Genomic DNA, 14,063 nt, shown 5'->3' with positions numbered 1-14,063 from the left:
CGTGGAAAGACGGAGTTCTATGAAGGAGAATTGGCCGTGGAAATGAGATCGATTACCCCTGGAGAGAAAAGTTAAGAAGTCAAAAAAAAGGTTAGCCATAGCGAGGCACAGAATTGCGGAATTGCGACCCTGGGAAGTGGGGGAGGAAACACGTATGGACTACAGAGAGGAGAACATCGAACCAAAGTACCCGGTACACGCTGCCGAGAAGCATCTCGATAAATACATACTAAGGAGGACTGGGGGGTAACAGGTATCAGGTACCAGGTACGACCGCGAAACTAACTAGAGTAACTAACTCCTGACTGCTTCAGACGGACGATTTACGGTTTACACAACCCTGAACAGACTTCTGCGGAAGACACTAAGAAGCCTGGTTTTTCATGTTTGGGTTTTCGTTTTCAATTTCTTATCGTTTCTGTCTGAAAGCTTCTTCCAATTCGATCACTTTCCACGAAAAGAATCAAGGAGTAGCTTTCTACTTAATCAGACACCGGTAGGCTATCTATGGTATATGCCTAGAATGATGAAGGAATCGTGAGTGGACAAGGTCAGAGCCAGAACTGATAATTGACTGATTTATGACTAGCTCCTCCAGGATCCGTAGAAGAAACCTAGAAGGGGAGAGAAACGGAGGAAGGGTACGTGTATAGTATAGTTAGATCGCGCGGATATCGATCACCCCTTCCCCGAAAAGGGGACCACCCCTCATCCCCCTCATCCTCCGTCGATAGCCCAGACCAGGGCCAGGACAAAGACCTCATTCGGGGCATAGTACATAGCAGGATCAGATTAGTGAACACCGCTATGTACTCCGTACTAGGTGCCGGAAGAAGCCTCGATGCACAATGTATGCCGCCCGCCGTGCACGGACGGACCAACGACAACGGAAATACGGTGGACCGCGCGCCCACGATGCAAACAATGTATGGGCAAACGCCCCTCCGACAACCCGCTATCCTCGATCATTATTAATTTTGGCTAGGTCATAGGTCACCTTGGGGCTCAAAGGCTGGACAAGCAAAGGGTGACTAGGGAAAATTTGACTACATATGTACTAAGTGCGTACTGTGCATTTGTAGTTAATCTTTGATGGTTTTCGAATCAGCCCATGTTCCTCGGCTCGTATGGATCTAGATCGTGGCGATATACGCGCCCCGCGCTGAACCAGGGAAACCGGGTGGTCATGTTTCTGATTAGTGATTATGGTTCACCACGGGAGGGCTAGAGGTGCGAAGCCAAAACAATGGCATTCTTTTGGGTCGTGGATTTCGCAAGATTCACATGCATCTGCGCGCGAGATAGAGGATTCGTCCTCCCTTGACTGGCTACATACTTGGAGCTACCATTTCAACTTTATGAATTGAACAACTGTGTGCTCCGCATTGACTTGAGACAAGCCTATGCGAATTATTTCCCAGGCGCCTCCTAGCGCCTCTTGTTGAACGCAAACTACCACGTGTACAGTAAGTAGTACGACTAGGGGGAGACTTCGGAAGGAGAGGTATGGAGGCCAGAAGACAGTAATCTGCAAGACAATCAATTCGACTTTCAAAGGTCTTCCTTCCAATGATCTAGAACACGAAGACGATCAGTACTAATCATCATATGCAGGGAATTGACGTAGAGCACGGTCGAAAAACTGGTCAATCGTCCGATCTAGTGTGCACCGTGCTGCCCCTGTCGTGGCGGAGGTATTCCCGAGTCAGCACTAGCATCGGTGATGTAACTGCAAGGAACGGGCGTCAATTCGCGCGCCCTGCGAACTTTCCATTCAGTGCGCGAACCGTTGTGTCATCAGTCAAAGAGTCGGTTTTTGCTTGTCAAATCCGGCCATGCCTCGGATGTTTCATAGCGAAAGCATGTCGGAGCTTCATATAGTTGCAACTACAGCTTTACCGAGCTACCGCGATCGCGTCGCATGTAGATTTACCCGAGGGTCTTGATTTCCTGTCCTTGACGGTGACTGAGCTCTCTTTGCTAAATAATAAATTAAATGGGCCTAGATCGCACGCCAGGCTCCAGACAAGGCTCGTTAGAATAGTGAACAGTGCGGAAAATTCGCCGAAAGGAATCGAGCTATGTCTGCAAGTGATCAACACGTTTCTCCTACAAAACAAAGAGTCCAAGACATGACTATTCGAGAACAGGAAAGGTCAGCAAGAAATTTTTATGATAGCATACCCGACATCAAGACGGTCAGTCTAATCTCCGCCGTTGCGGGCACAAGCCCACATCGCATTCTCCCCCGTCCATTCGCACCGAAGCAAGAGGACAACCACTGCAACTAAGGCGGGAAGCACGGGCCCGGCCACACTGTTGGGTCAAAGGTTTCACGTTTCACGTTAACCCCCGTTAACCTTCAGGGATGTTGAACCTGTCATTTCCACCTCCGAAGTCCCGGTGGTGTGGCTAAGAGTGTTAGGTGTTTGGTTTAGATGTCTTGGCCTTGAGGACACAGAGTTTCGACGTTCTCGTTGCTACCAAGAATATACCTCCATTTTTTTTAGTGTATAAATCAATTTATCATTGCTAGAACTGGCGTAAGAAGAGGGTCCGCCCATCGTCACTTTGCCAGGGGCAACAATGTCGGCAGCGCCGCAAATGCGAAAGGTCCACCAGGTTGAATCGAGTTTCCCATTCGTTGCCGCGCGGCTCCTCTCCCCGAGGACTCCGCTATCGTTTTTCAAAGCGGAGTATTAAGTTTTCCTTCTCTTTCTTCCCGCCCAGGGCCGTGAAAGCATTCTCTGTTGTGCTTGAAAGGGTCAACATATTGAGCGTCCAGTCTTGTAGTATGGCAAGAAGATTCAAATATAGGAATGCTATTGGCTTGACGGGAACAAGGATACTCTATAAACTCCCCAGTCATCCAATACTCGAAACAGAAGGAGTTGGTGATAAGCCAGCCCTGTATATTAAGGATCAAATCGCTGCCAATGCACGACCAACTTACTGATCCGGGCATACCAAGACAGATCAACGCGGCCAAAGACAGCTCTCTCACCGTCACTTAGTTGGCCAGGTCACGGCGGCTGGTGGCTGTACTTTCGCCAGCCACAGACCCATCAAGCTAACGTCTCTGCCTACTGCTTTTGAGGCTACTACGTCAGATTAAGAGCATCTGGGCCACAGTTGCTATCACTTCGAAGAAATCAATGTGTCCAGTCTCCAAAGAAATGAAAATCAGGACCTGAAATGTTTGTTTACGAGCTCCATACAACTCCTGCCAATGCCTGTGTCCCTATTTGCCGGCGAGACCGCACGGTTCGTCGGACCCAAACATCGCGACGGGGACAACCGCCACGGCAACTCCACTCAGTGATCATTCTTCCATGGAAAGCATTCATGCTATTTGTGTCCGGCCTCGTATCATCGTTGGATCCCGGCCAAACATCAACCTTCCTCGCCTCGCCATGAAATCCAGGGCCACTAACATCACCCTATGAGAGTCTTGGGGTGCCGAGGGGGCGGCTTTTCTCCAACTTTATTCTCCGGAACTCTCGCGAGCGGCACGCTGGTTGCCCTAACTGGCGTTCTTGACGACCGCTTACTGGTAAGTTTTGGCGACGATGGTTTAAGGAGATTGCCAATTGTTGCGCTTGCCGCCCCGATCGATGCTGTGAACCATGGTTTTGGGTGAGGAAGATTTGCGCTAAGTTGCAGGTTAGCGTATTGGCCCTGCTAGATTTGGGTGTTTTACGCGCGCTAGACTGGACGGAGTCGCTCAGGTAGACGCCTGTTGCGATCAGATCCCTATACCCCGTATTCTGGGGCAATGTATGGAAAGGCTCGCCACGACTTGCTGATTTGGTTGATGGTGGGCGGAAATAACTGTCGATGTTGAGACTGTGTGTGGATAAGGGGGCGAGCTGTTGTATACGATCTTAAGGAAGCCATTCGGCTTGCTCGAGTATGACTACGAGAAAGGGTAATGATAACCGAGTACACGCCATATAAGAAATAGACTTCTTGGAGAAACAGCCTGAAGTATGATTCGAAAAGCTTGATCTTAGGAGAGACTATTGACTTAAACGGTCACCCAGTGTGAGCAAATGTCCTAAACCCGAGTCTCCGAGTTGAAGTCTCTAGGACACACCTCCACGTTCAATTTGAACCCGTCACTCAATCCATATAACCTAACCATATAGACTAGTCAATTATTCTAGCCTATAAGACTGAGTCTATTAATATGACGTATAGCATCGGCATTAGCACGATCCCAAGCCCACTTTTCCCTTGTCGTTGGCGGCTTCGTGTAGGTGATCGCTATACCATGAGGCTGAAACTCCTCATTCAAAGCATCCATTCGATCCCAGGGATAATCATAATCCAACTCTGGATTGCCAAGAGTCAATGGGTAATAAGAAATGCGAATCTTTCGAAGTAGAGATTTCCTTGCAATTGCGGTTTGCGCAAGATTTCGAACCCACGATTCCTCTTCGTGTTCAAAGTCATACCATTGCGGCCATGCTAAGTCCATCATCGAGAAGGTCCACGTAAATTTTCTAAGCCGTGGTGGCGAAAGGCAATTCTCGAATATTTGCTGAGAATCTGGTAACTTTTCTCTGGATTCTCCAAAGTGCCATCGTGATAGAGACAGCTTTTCCAGAACGGAAAATTCTGAGAAGTCACAAAGCTTGGCTTTGCCCTCTCGGGGAAGATTTCCAATATCGAGGCTCACAAGGCTGTTTCTATGCTGGAAAAGCATGTCTTTCACCATCGGGAGATCTATGTAAAGGCCATCGCTGAAGCTCCCGGATAGTCTAAATGAGGAAAGGGCTTCTGGCCAGCTGAGCAGTATTCTCAATGCCTCAGCATTATCCGAAAAGCCTTCAAGCTCCATTATCTTAAGGCTTGAAGTTTTCTGGACCTATTGATTTAGGCTTGTTAGAGGTATGTTACTCAATTGGGGAGTCTATCAATGCGACCTACCTTCAAGTCTTCAAGCCGAGACCTTGATTTGGCAAAGCCCCCAACTCGCAACTCTTTCAGCGAGGAGCCTTGGAACGCTGCAAGAAAATCGGCCACTTCAAGACCTTCACGGGCTTGACGCTGTAAGGCTACATCCTCAAGCTGATGCATATGTCGCACACACGCCGTCAAGAACGTCCAGGCCTGTTTGTTCCTGGCTTTGCCAAAGCAGCCACGAAGGTATACTCTTTTAATATTGGGCACAAGGGCTGGAAGCTGTTCGGCTAGCCCGCATCCTCCGCCTGGCTCCTCGTGATTTCCCTTGTCGGGTAGAAACGAGTTCAACACGCGACAATGCAAGCCAAGCGAAGGATTAGCCTGCAACGTGCAAAGTAACAGTTCTAGTCGTGAATCCGGTGGAATAAGCTTCATGACATAGTCTGAGAATGTTTTACGGTAGTAGAAAGGCACGACAATTTGACTGAAGCGCCGGCAAGTAAGAGCGACAGTCATGATCCTCGCCGGGTCATAGCCGGATCGTAGTGGGCTCTCGCTCCAGCTGTTCATCGGTTGAAAAAGGATAGAATAGTCTAAAATCTTGCTTAAGAGCTCATCTGGGAGTGTGAGGATGCACCTAGCACGCGAAATATCACCATCGTGACCCGCCGAGGGTTGTTTGATGATTTCGCCAGCAAATTCATCGACCGTCAACTGCTCCAGCTCAGGCATTTCGATAGTCATCTTACCAGTTACCGCCTGGAATGTGCGATGTTGTCATTTAGTATTACGGAAGTCTCCTAGAAAAAAAAGGAGGCTGAGGCGGTGCAGAGGGGGAGATATCGCTTCAACATCCGCGCTAGTCGGCGAATGGCTGAAAACGCCAGCTGGCAACCTTACGGGTTGTCATGCACGAATGACGGGCCTTGTGAAATGAAAATCAGATGATATGATACAGATTATGAAATTCGGATTTCATTCGTGTGTCAATGTTTATTGGCACATTCCCTTGGTGCTTAGCTGTAGCATTGACTAAGGTTCCGAAGCTGTCAGGAGGCTCTTAGGTGACGCTAACAAGGCCGAACTTACCCCTCTGATACCTGTCAAATGTCAACCCAGACATAATTGTCACTTACATTAGGCACCACCATGTCTCTCCAAGCTCTCCCACCAGAAGTTTTTGAGCTAGTTGCAGAACGGCTAGCTTATGAGCACCCTCCAACGCTTCGGAACCTTTCACTGGCAAATAAGTCCCTGCACGCGCGGTGTCGCCCGGCTATCAAGTCGACGTTCTTTCGCGATATCTAAATGTCCATTGATTGGAAAGGTGTAGGCAAAGTTGTCGAGTCTCTCAAGAAAAAACTTGAGGACGCAGATAGCTTCAGACAGGTCCGGCGACTTATTATTGCCATGAAGAACGACTCGCATATTTCTCGTGGGAGTGGGAACCACCGATGTTCTTTGCGCTTCGGCGTGTTGGGCTTGCCAATACATATTCGACGCAGTATTCCTATTTGAAGGTAAATACCTTTGGTTTGGCCATCACAGCTTGCAGGAATGTCTCCGAAAAGGCATGGAAACGTATAGCAGATTTGATAAGCGATTACCTGCATTGACAGATGTCATATACCGTCGATCGGATAAATTTCCTCTCAGCTTAGTAGAGGTACTTCGGCCTGGATGTAGGCTTCACCTGCACTCTTTCTGGATGGATCGGGCAGACGCGGGGGTCGTGGATATAAGTCCTCACGATTTTGCTCTGATCACGTCACCATCTCCTCTACAGTGTTCATTTATGTTGTGGAACTTCTGATAACCATGACGACACCATCGGGCAGCTGCAAGAGGAGGGTATGCTTCGAGCGTTGGAACTCGCCCCAAATTTGAAAGAAGTCAAGCTTCAAAGGACTCGTCACAGAAACCCCGTAGCCCCTCTTGAGCTCAAGAGATTTGCTCTGGAAGGCGATAATTCGCCCGGCGTGCCACTCGCTTCGCTGAAAAGCCTATCTTTACAAGACGCAGGCCATTTGATGCTTATGAAAAGTACCGTTTTGACTGAATGGCGGCAGTATGTCAATTTCGCTAGATTGGAACGTCTTGGACTTCGCCCCGCATTACATCAAGCAGCAATTGAGACTTTGACAGAGTACCCAACGTTCGACCAGGGGTTTGATCAACTTGGAAGATACTGTCCGCTTTTGGAGGATCTTTCAATTCCTATCCAGCGCTCAAAGGGTGACAGCCAAGAGGTAGCCTTGTACAGAGCGTTGGGCTCTCTAAAAAGTCTCAAATATCTTGATTTGTGGTTAGATGTATCACCCACCGCACTTTACTGAGAGGAGGACTGCCTAGATGTCCCTCCTCAAGAGCAATTATTCCCAGCGATCAAGTCACCTACGGATCCATCATTCGAAGAATTCGACAACCAACACACGAATCTATACTCGGGAGGTTTCTACAAGCTCCGCAAGGGCCACATTCGAGATGTCATGATCAATTCCGTTGTGGATATAGTTCTTGCCTCCGCTATTTATCGTGTCATTTCCTGCGCTAAGGATCAAAGTGCGCAGCCACTAGAAGCGAACAAGACCTCTGTCAAAGGAAATGGTGACGCAGGATCTCGTCTGACCGAATTAGTAGACCTCTTTTCTTCCTCGTGGATTATTCGCCGGGATACCCGTGAGAGACATCGGGGAGAAATAATAGTGGAGGAGGTGAATCATTGGATACCGGAACACACTCTCCAGAAGCGTAGGGCATACCTAGGCCCAGAGCTGGATGAAAGCTTCCAGCGTATCTGGCCGGGAGAAGATGGTTTGCAGGAGAAGAAGGATAAACGCAGCATGATGAATAAAATGGCCACCGGGAAGTGAAAAAAGCCAGCGTGGCATGGAGAGGGTCGTTGCGGTTGGTGGAATGAGTGCTATAGCTTTCCTCTTCATGAAGTTTAATAGGTGCAGCACGAAGCTTTTGATTAGAGAAGCCCTCAAGAATATCAAACTTATAATATTCCAGTTGGCTATATGTCAGAGACAGCAGAGGCACCACCTTTAACAGTGCTGCCATTCAAAGACAATTCCTAAGAAACAGAATAATTACGGAGTACACGAGGACATTTACTTTCCAAGTTTATTTTGACCCAACTAAAGAGATAAATAACGACTGAAATAGGCTGGGGAATGCATCTCTTGCAAGGAAAATATTGCGAACTGATCAAGCCATTTTTCCTCACACATAATTAGCGTTAGAGAATTACTGCCATATATTCAAGTACAAAATTCAAGGAAAAGATATGCTGTACAAGAAGGCCAAGCAATAGACTATATACTTCCCCAATAACTCCCAATGCAGCCGCGATCACATGACACTCCGCGCGCGTGTTCCGCGTCGACCATCGAGACCGACCCGAACTCCGCGAATCCCATAACTCAATAGACACCTCATCACTCGTTCACCGTCCATCACCCGACAATCCATTTCAAATAATCACAATGTCCGCCTTCACTCCTCTCCGCCCCTCCCTGGGCCTTGCCCGCACCGCCGCCCAGGCCTCGCGCGGCTTCAGCTCCTCCGCCTCGCGCTCCGTTGCCCGCATGATTATCACCGGCCGTCTGGCCGCCGAGCCCGAGTTGCAGGCTACTTCCTCCGGCCAGGACGTCATCAAGTACGCCATTGGCACTTCTTATGGTTCTAAGGAGAACCGCCAGACCAGCTGGTTCCGCGTTGCGAGCTTCTTGCCTGAGGGTTCTCAGCGGGATTTCATTCTGGGTCTGCCCAAGGGGTATGTATTGGCATCTTGTGGATAAAAGCTTCTTTGGTGCTGGAGGAGCTTAGAGGTGTGATATCTTGCTATATGGATTGCTGATGACTTTGGTGTGGTTTATAGTACCCTTGTTTACCTTGAGGGTGATGCCAGCATGCGCAGCTACGAGGATGCCGATGGCAAGAAACACTCCAATCTGAACATTGTCCAGCGTATGTCCCACGACTCCTTATCTCGGCAGCTACCATTCCAAGTGAAAATGGCCATGTGCAAGGGGAATCCCAACAGCTAACTCGCATCTCTCTATAGGCTCCCTCGAGGTTCTCAGCCGCCCCGCGAACAACTCCGAGGAGCACTAGATGGGCTACCCATTGGGCCCCTAGTTCTCCTAATATCGGCGTACATCGATACGGCTATAATTTCTGGCGTTCTTTTGAGAGCATCTGTGGATCTAAATAACTGGATATCTAGGATTCGATCTGATTGGACAATGTTTCTGTGTGTCCAGTACAGACCATTTCCTGATATGGTCGGATCTCTTGTCTATCTCGCTCTGTGATTTTACTGTACTAGTATACCCTGAATACACTCCGTTCCTATGTGCATTGTCATGAACACAGTAAGTGGCGGTGGCTTGGTAATGTAACAAAATCTAGCTTAGAAATTCTGCGAAGATTTCTAAGAGATGTGATTATGAGCCCTATCTGTACATTACTAGAGGAGGAATCATGCCCAGAAAAAGGATTTAAATAACAAAGATTAAAAATCTAAAAGTACACCGTGAAATGGCACTAGGCACGAAAATGTCCAAATTCAGAAAGCGACTCGCAGAGACCCATTCAATGGGCCGATTAAATCTCCAGCTGACTCTGTTGGGTGATGACCTGCTTGACTTTGATGCCTTCCTTGCTGCCAGACGAAGCGGGAACATCAATCTCGCTGCTCGCGCGTCTCTGACTGTTACCAGCCCAGGCACTAGTGCAGACTGTTTGCGAGGCACCAGACAGGTCATCCAGTAGGGTGTCCTCGTCGCGGTGGTCTTTGTTCTTAGAGATAGACCGTGGGAAGCGAAACCACTGACGCTTGGGAATGCCACGGTGACGATTATGCTGGGAGCGGGATCGCGAGCGGGAGCCCTTCTCGAGTTGGCTGTAGATATCGGGGTGGGAGGATTGAGTGTTGTCATTTCCGCTGCTATCAGAATGTTAGTCAAATGCATTAACAAGACGAGGGTGAGACATCATACCATGAAGCTGAACCCTTGCGCCAGCTGAACAGTAGCTTGGCTCGACTGATGGTAGAACCAACCAGAGTGGTTGAATGAGAGCCATCTGTGTGAGAGGCAGAAGCCTGGGAGTCGGCGGGACGAGCAAAGATGGGGAAGCAGTATCCCAAGCCAATGCGCCAGAAGAACATCCGGTAGATACGTGTGGCATCACGGCCAAAGCCGAAGAAGATGAAAAGCATAAACCCAGCGGCAATTGGAGTCCAACGGTCAAAGAAGACTACTCCCTGGGTAGGATACTTTGCAATTTGGTACCACTCCAGTCCGTGGATTCGACTCCATGAGTATGGGTGCCAGGGGAGAGAGAGGATCAAGTCATAGTAGACAACATACCCCTCACAGGGCAAGATAGCCAGAAGCATGGTAGAAGCAAGAAAGAAGAGTCGCAGGAAGCCGGACTTGCTCATGCGGCTGTTAGCGGAACGCAGGATGAGACTGAAGTCACTGCGGTATTTGCGCATGCGAATGAGCACCAAGCCTGGAGCATAATAAAATTGTTAGCTTCAAGTAATATTCCAGAAGGGATAAGACCACTCACAGCAATAGTAGGCGGCAATCAAGCAGATAATGGGTGGCCACATGTATGCCAGCACTAGGCTCACCCAGCTCTCGTCGAAATTGTTCACACAGCCCGAAATGGAAAAGAGTAGATACCGACTCTTCTGCCACACAATATGCGTGATCATCGCAATGACAGGAACCACCACGCAGAAGAGCAATTCCACAGCCCGTTTACGCCAGCGTTGGGCCTTGCTCGGGACTAGTGTGGCACTCGCAGTGTCAAGGACAATTGCTAGGCCGCGGAAGATGCCAACCAAGGCACCAGGGAAAGCAACATAGCTACCAACCATGAGCTTGACCTCGACATCACAAAGGCCAGCGCCATCCCACCACAAGTCGACATTGTCTGTGGGCCATATAAAGGCATTGATGATGTTGAACAGATTCAGCAGAATCGTCCAGCAGATGAGACTCGTGGCGGGTAGATTGCGGTTCTTTGCATGCAGAATAAGCGGCGTGATGCAGACCGCGATGGAGAAGAATGACAGCACCGGAACGACCGTGGCCATTGGGTAGGGCTTGTTGATATCATCCATGACGAATCACGGCAGGGATCTGAACTTGGGTGGATTTGAAATTTGATATTCGGGTTCCAGGTGGGAATAAGATGGAAGAGCGCACAAATTTTTGAAGCAACGAAGCAATGGTCCCTGTAATTAAAAGCAGAGGTTTTGGAAGAAAGTTGAGAACTAAATAGTTGCTCGGGGGAAACCCATCTGCTGGCACTTAAGAAGTGTATCAGGCTACCCAGGGGGCCAAGGTTACTCAGAGGAGCAGCCTGTGACGAACTCTGAGAGACAGGGAGCTTCCTGTTTGGGGGCTGAATAGAGCTGGATAGTAGCCTGGCTCAAGACATCTTCGCACAAAAGGGGAGTATATGCGATGGCACAGTACAGATAGATAGTAAGTTGGCAGCAGTGCTAGGAACAGCGGTAGTCTTCGCAATGCGAATCCGCGACAGCGGCGGAACCTGGCCATTGAAGTAGGCATAGCTGGCTGGCTCAATTAGCAGGCAGCTTGAGATCAAAGAAATGTCCATGCAGGAAAGAGTTTTATTTTGGCTGCTTTGGGGGGAGTCAGACGAAGCGTTACCCTTTTGGGGGTTGTATAGAGCTGTGGGGGCCCACCCATCCGGCCAGTCAGGGCCACGGATTCGCCCAGATCTCCATGGATCGACCACTTAGTTGTCAGGTGGGAAAAATCATGGCTTGTTTGCCTGGGTTCCACAATTGGTTGACTAGACATGGCTAGAAAGTCTAGACTTGTTGGCAGGGGGTCCGACGTCGATGAAGAGAAGAGGAAGGTTGATGAGGATGAGTTGATTTGGATGGCCTTGGGGCCTGATGGCCTGGGGATACTGTATTTTACGTATTCTATTCTACCGAGGTACAAATGTACCACCTAGCAGTGCTCTCGTAGAGCACTAAGACTTCAATTACAGCTTCCGAACAGGACTGTAGCAATATTACAACATAACTTTATTTGGAATGATAATTCTCAGACACAAGGTTCATGTTTAATCTCAAGATAGGCTGACATGGTGTATCTGAACTGCTGCATCAACTCTGCTGACTCATCCAGCTTGTATTGCTAATACCATAATTTCGATACTTTAGAGCCCTCAAGGCGACGTCACTCTCGGAGTTGCCCAACTGGCGCGACGAACTCCTCCACACTCTCGGAGGAACTACTGCTTCCCCCTGCGTTGGTACAGTCTCCCTGATTCATTTCCTCCTGTGTTTAATCCTTGAATGCTACCGTCTCTCCCTCCCTGATGATGGCCGATTCGCCTTCTTCATCGTCACCTCCACCCTCCGCACCTCCGCCCCGCAATACCCCAGCCGCCAGCTCGCTCCGCCGCCGGGGCCTCCCTGCGCGCGCCGCCACTTTTATAGAAGGCCACTCGACTGACTGGGCGCAGCGCCGCAATTCAACCTTGTCTGACTCGATATCTGAGGCGCGCAACTCTATTCGATCGTCCACTGATGACTTGTTTCTCCCGCGAGTCACTAGGGATCAAGATGACCCCATTGCCTCGGAGGAATCGCATTGGCATTCTGCACCGCTAGTGTTGGCGCTTTTACCTGCTATCGCGGGAATTTTCTTTCGAGATGGAAGCTCTTTTGTGACGGATGTGACCTTATTAGTGCTGGCCGCTATTTTTCTCAATTGGTCCGTTCGATTGCCATGGTATGTCCAAACATTAAATCTCCATCCACACAATTCGAGACTAGTAGCTAATACGAAGTATGCAGGGACTGGTATCGCTCAGCACAGGCGGTTCAACGAGAGAGTGATAGCTTTGATCCTGTCGCAGAAGAACTCGCCGAGGTTGATGAGAACGAAGAAGCCATAGACTCGCATCACGACAACCAAAAACGCGAGAAGCACCTACGAGCAGCAGCAGAAGCAAAAGCCATCAAAGAACTCCAGATCCACGAGCTAATAGCCCTCGGATCCTGCTTCGTCTTTCCAGTCATTGGCACCTGGCTCCTACACGCCATCCGATCTAGCCTATCCCGACCCTCGGAAGGTCTTGTCTCAAACTATAACCTCACCATATTCCTCCTTGCATCCGAGATACGCCCATTCGCCCACCTCCTCAAGCTCGGGCAAGCACGTACTCTCCACCTCCAACGCGTCGTATCATCAAGCCACGAAGAAGAAGTCAACGCTGAGAAAGTCCGCGATCTCAGCAAGCGCCTAGAAGAACTAGAAGCGCACGTCGCCGAAGCCGCTGCATCCCGTCTCGCCTCGTCATCTTCCCAGGATCCAAAGGATAGTCCGGACCTTATCACGCAGGCCGTGGTAGAATCCCGGCGAGCCCTCAACCCAGACATCGAAGCTCTTAATCGCGCAGTGCGCCGCTACGAGAAGCGCACCGCGCTCACATCCCTCCAAACGGATATCCGCTTCCAACAACTGGAGGCGCAAACTCGCGACGCAATTGCCCTCGCGGCGGCTGCGCAGCGCGCTAGCTTGAATCGTCGCCAGAGCTATGTTTTCACTCTCATTGATTGGGCTTGCGCTTGTATTGTCGTCCCTGCTCAGATCGCCCTGTCTATCTTCAACCTCCCCGGTCGTATTGTTAGTCGTTGTTTACTCGCTGCGCAGCGGATACTTGGTCTGAAACGACCGAGTCCCCAACCGCGGTCGAAAAATAGTAAAGGAAAGTCTAGAGCGGTGACTGGATCAAAGTATGCATCGCAAGGCCTACCCCCTAAAGCACCGGCCGCTTCTCCGATGAGAAACCCGCAGCAGCAACAACAACAACAACAGCAACAGTCATTTGAATCTATATGGGGTGCTGCGCGGTAGGTCGTGTTGGTCGAGTCTGGCAGCTATAGAAGTTTCTTTCATTGAAATGATCGTTCTTTTCGGGTCTTTTTCTTTTTCCTTTTGTTTTGCGGATAATTTTTGGGCTCATTGGATATCTATTGTTGGCGTTCCATCATTATTATGGGGTTATGGCCCTGGTCAGGAGGGAACGGTATAGGCCCAACATGGATAGGTAGGACAGGTACCGGATACAGCATACCGGGATTA

The 14,063-nt window shown here is 49.5% G+C and overlaps 5 protein-coding genes across 5 annotated transcripts; 3 read left to right on the top strand and 2 right to left on the bottom strand.

The window, feature by feature from the left end:
- Positions 1-4,162: 4,162 nt before the first annotated feature.
- On the bottom strand, positions 4,163-5,652 carry N7473_003986 (uncharacterized protein; the record flags this gene model as incomplete). The annotated part of the gene is made up of 2 exons (XM_057149926.1): positions 4,163-4,870; positions 4,933-5,652. 2 exons carry the CDS (start codon positions 5,650-5,652, stop codon positions 4,163-4,165), a joined length of 1,428 nt encoding a protein of 475 aa, XP_057013580.1.
- Positions 5,653-7,397: 1,745 nt separating this feature from the next.
- N7473_003985 (uncharacterized protein) lies at positions 7,398-7,781 on the top strand (the record flags this gene model as incomplete). Its single annotated transcript, XM_057149925.1, has 1 exon — positions 7,398-7,781. The coding sequence occupies one exon, from the start codon at positions 7,398-7,400 to the stop codon at positions 7,779-7,781; it is 384 nt and encodes a 127-aa protein (XP_057013579.1).
- Positions 7,782-8,399: 618 nt separating this feature from the next.
- Positions 8,400-9,030, top strand: N7473_003984 (single-stranded DNA-binding protein; the record flags this gene model as incomplete). The annotated part of the gene is made up of 3 exons (XM_057149924.1): positions 8,400-8,689; positions 8,795-8,883; positions 8,981-9,030. 3 exons carry the CDS (start codon positions 8,400-8,402, stop codon positions 9,028-9,030), a joined length of 429 nt encoding a protein of 142 aa, XP_057013578.1.
- Positions 9,031-9,522: 492 nt separating this feature from the next.
- Positions 9,523-11,053, bottom strand: N7473_003983 (pheromone receptor; the record flags this gene model as incomplete). The annotated part of the gene is made up of 3 exons (XM_057149923.1): positions 9,523-9,865; positions 9,918-10,434; positions 10,495-11,053. 3 exons carry the CDS (start codon positions 11,051-11,053, stop codon positions 9,523-9,525), a joined length of 1,419 nt encoding a protein of 472 aa, XP_057013577.1.
- Positions 11,054-12,291: 1,238 nt separating this feature from the next.
- On the top strand, positions 12,292-13,835 carry N7473_003982 (uncharacterized protein; the record flags this gene model as incomplete). The annotated part of the gene is made up of 2 exons (XM_057149922.1): positions 12,292-12,707; positions 12,773-13,835. 2 exons carry the CDS (start codon positions 12,292-12,294, stop codon positions 13,833-13,835), a joined length of 1,479 nt encoding a protein of 492 aa, XP_057013576.1.
- Positions 13,836-14,063: the final 228 nt, after the last annotated feature.

The sequence above is a fragment of the Penicillium subrubescens genome (assembly GCF_028828155.1).
Source record: "Penicillium subrubescens strain IBT 31985 chromosome Unknown utg000002l_segment0_segment0, whole genome shotgun sequence".
Taxonomy (NCBI): domain Eukaryota; kingdom Fungi; phylum Ascomycota; class Eurotiomycetes; order Eurotiales; family Aspergillaceae; genus Penicillium; species Penicillium subrubescens.
This window is presented reverse-complemented; position numbering and strand designations above follow the sequence as displayed.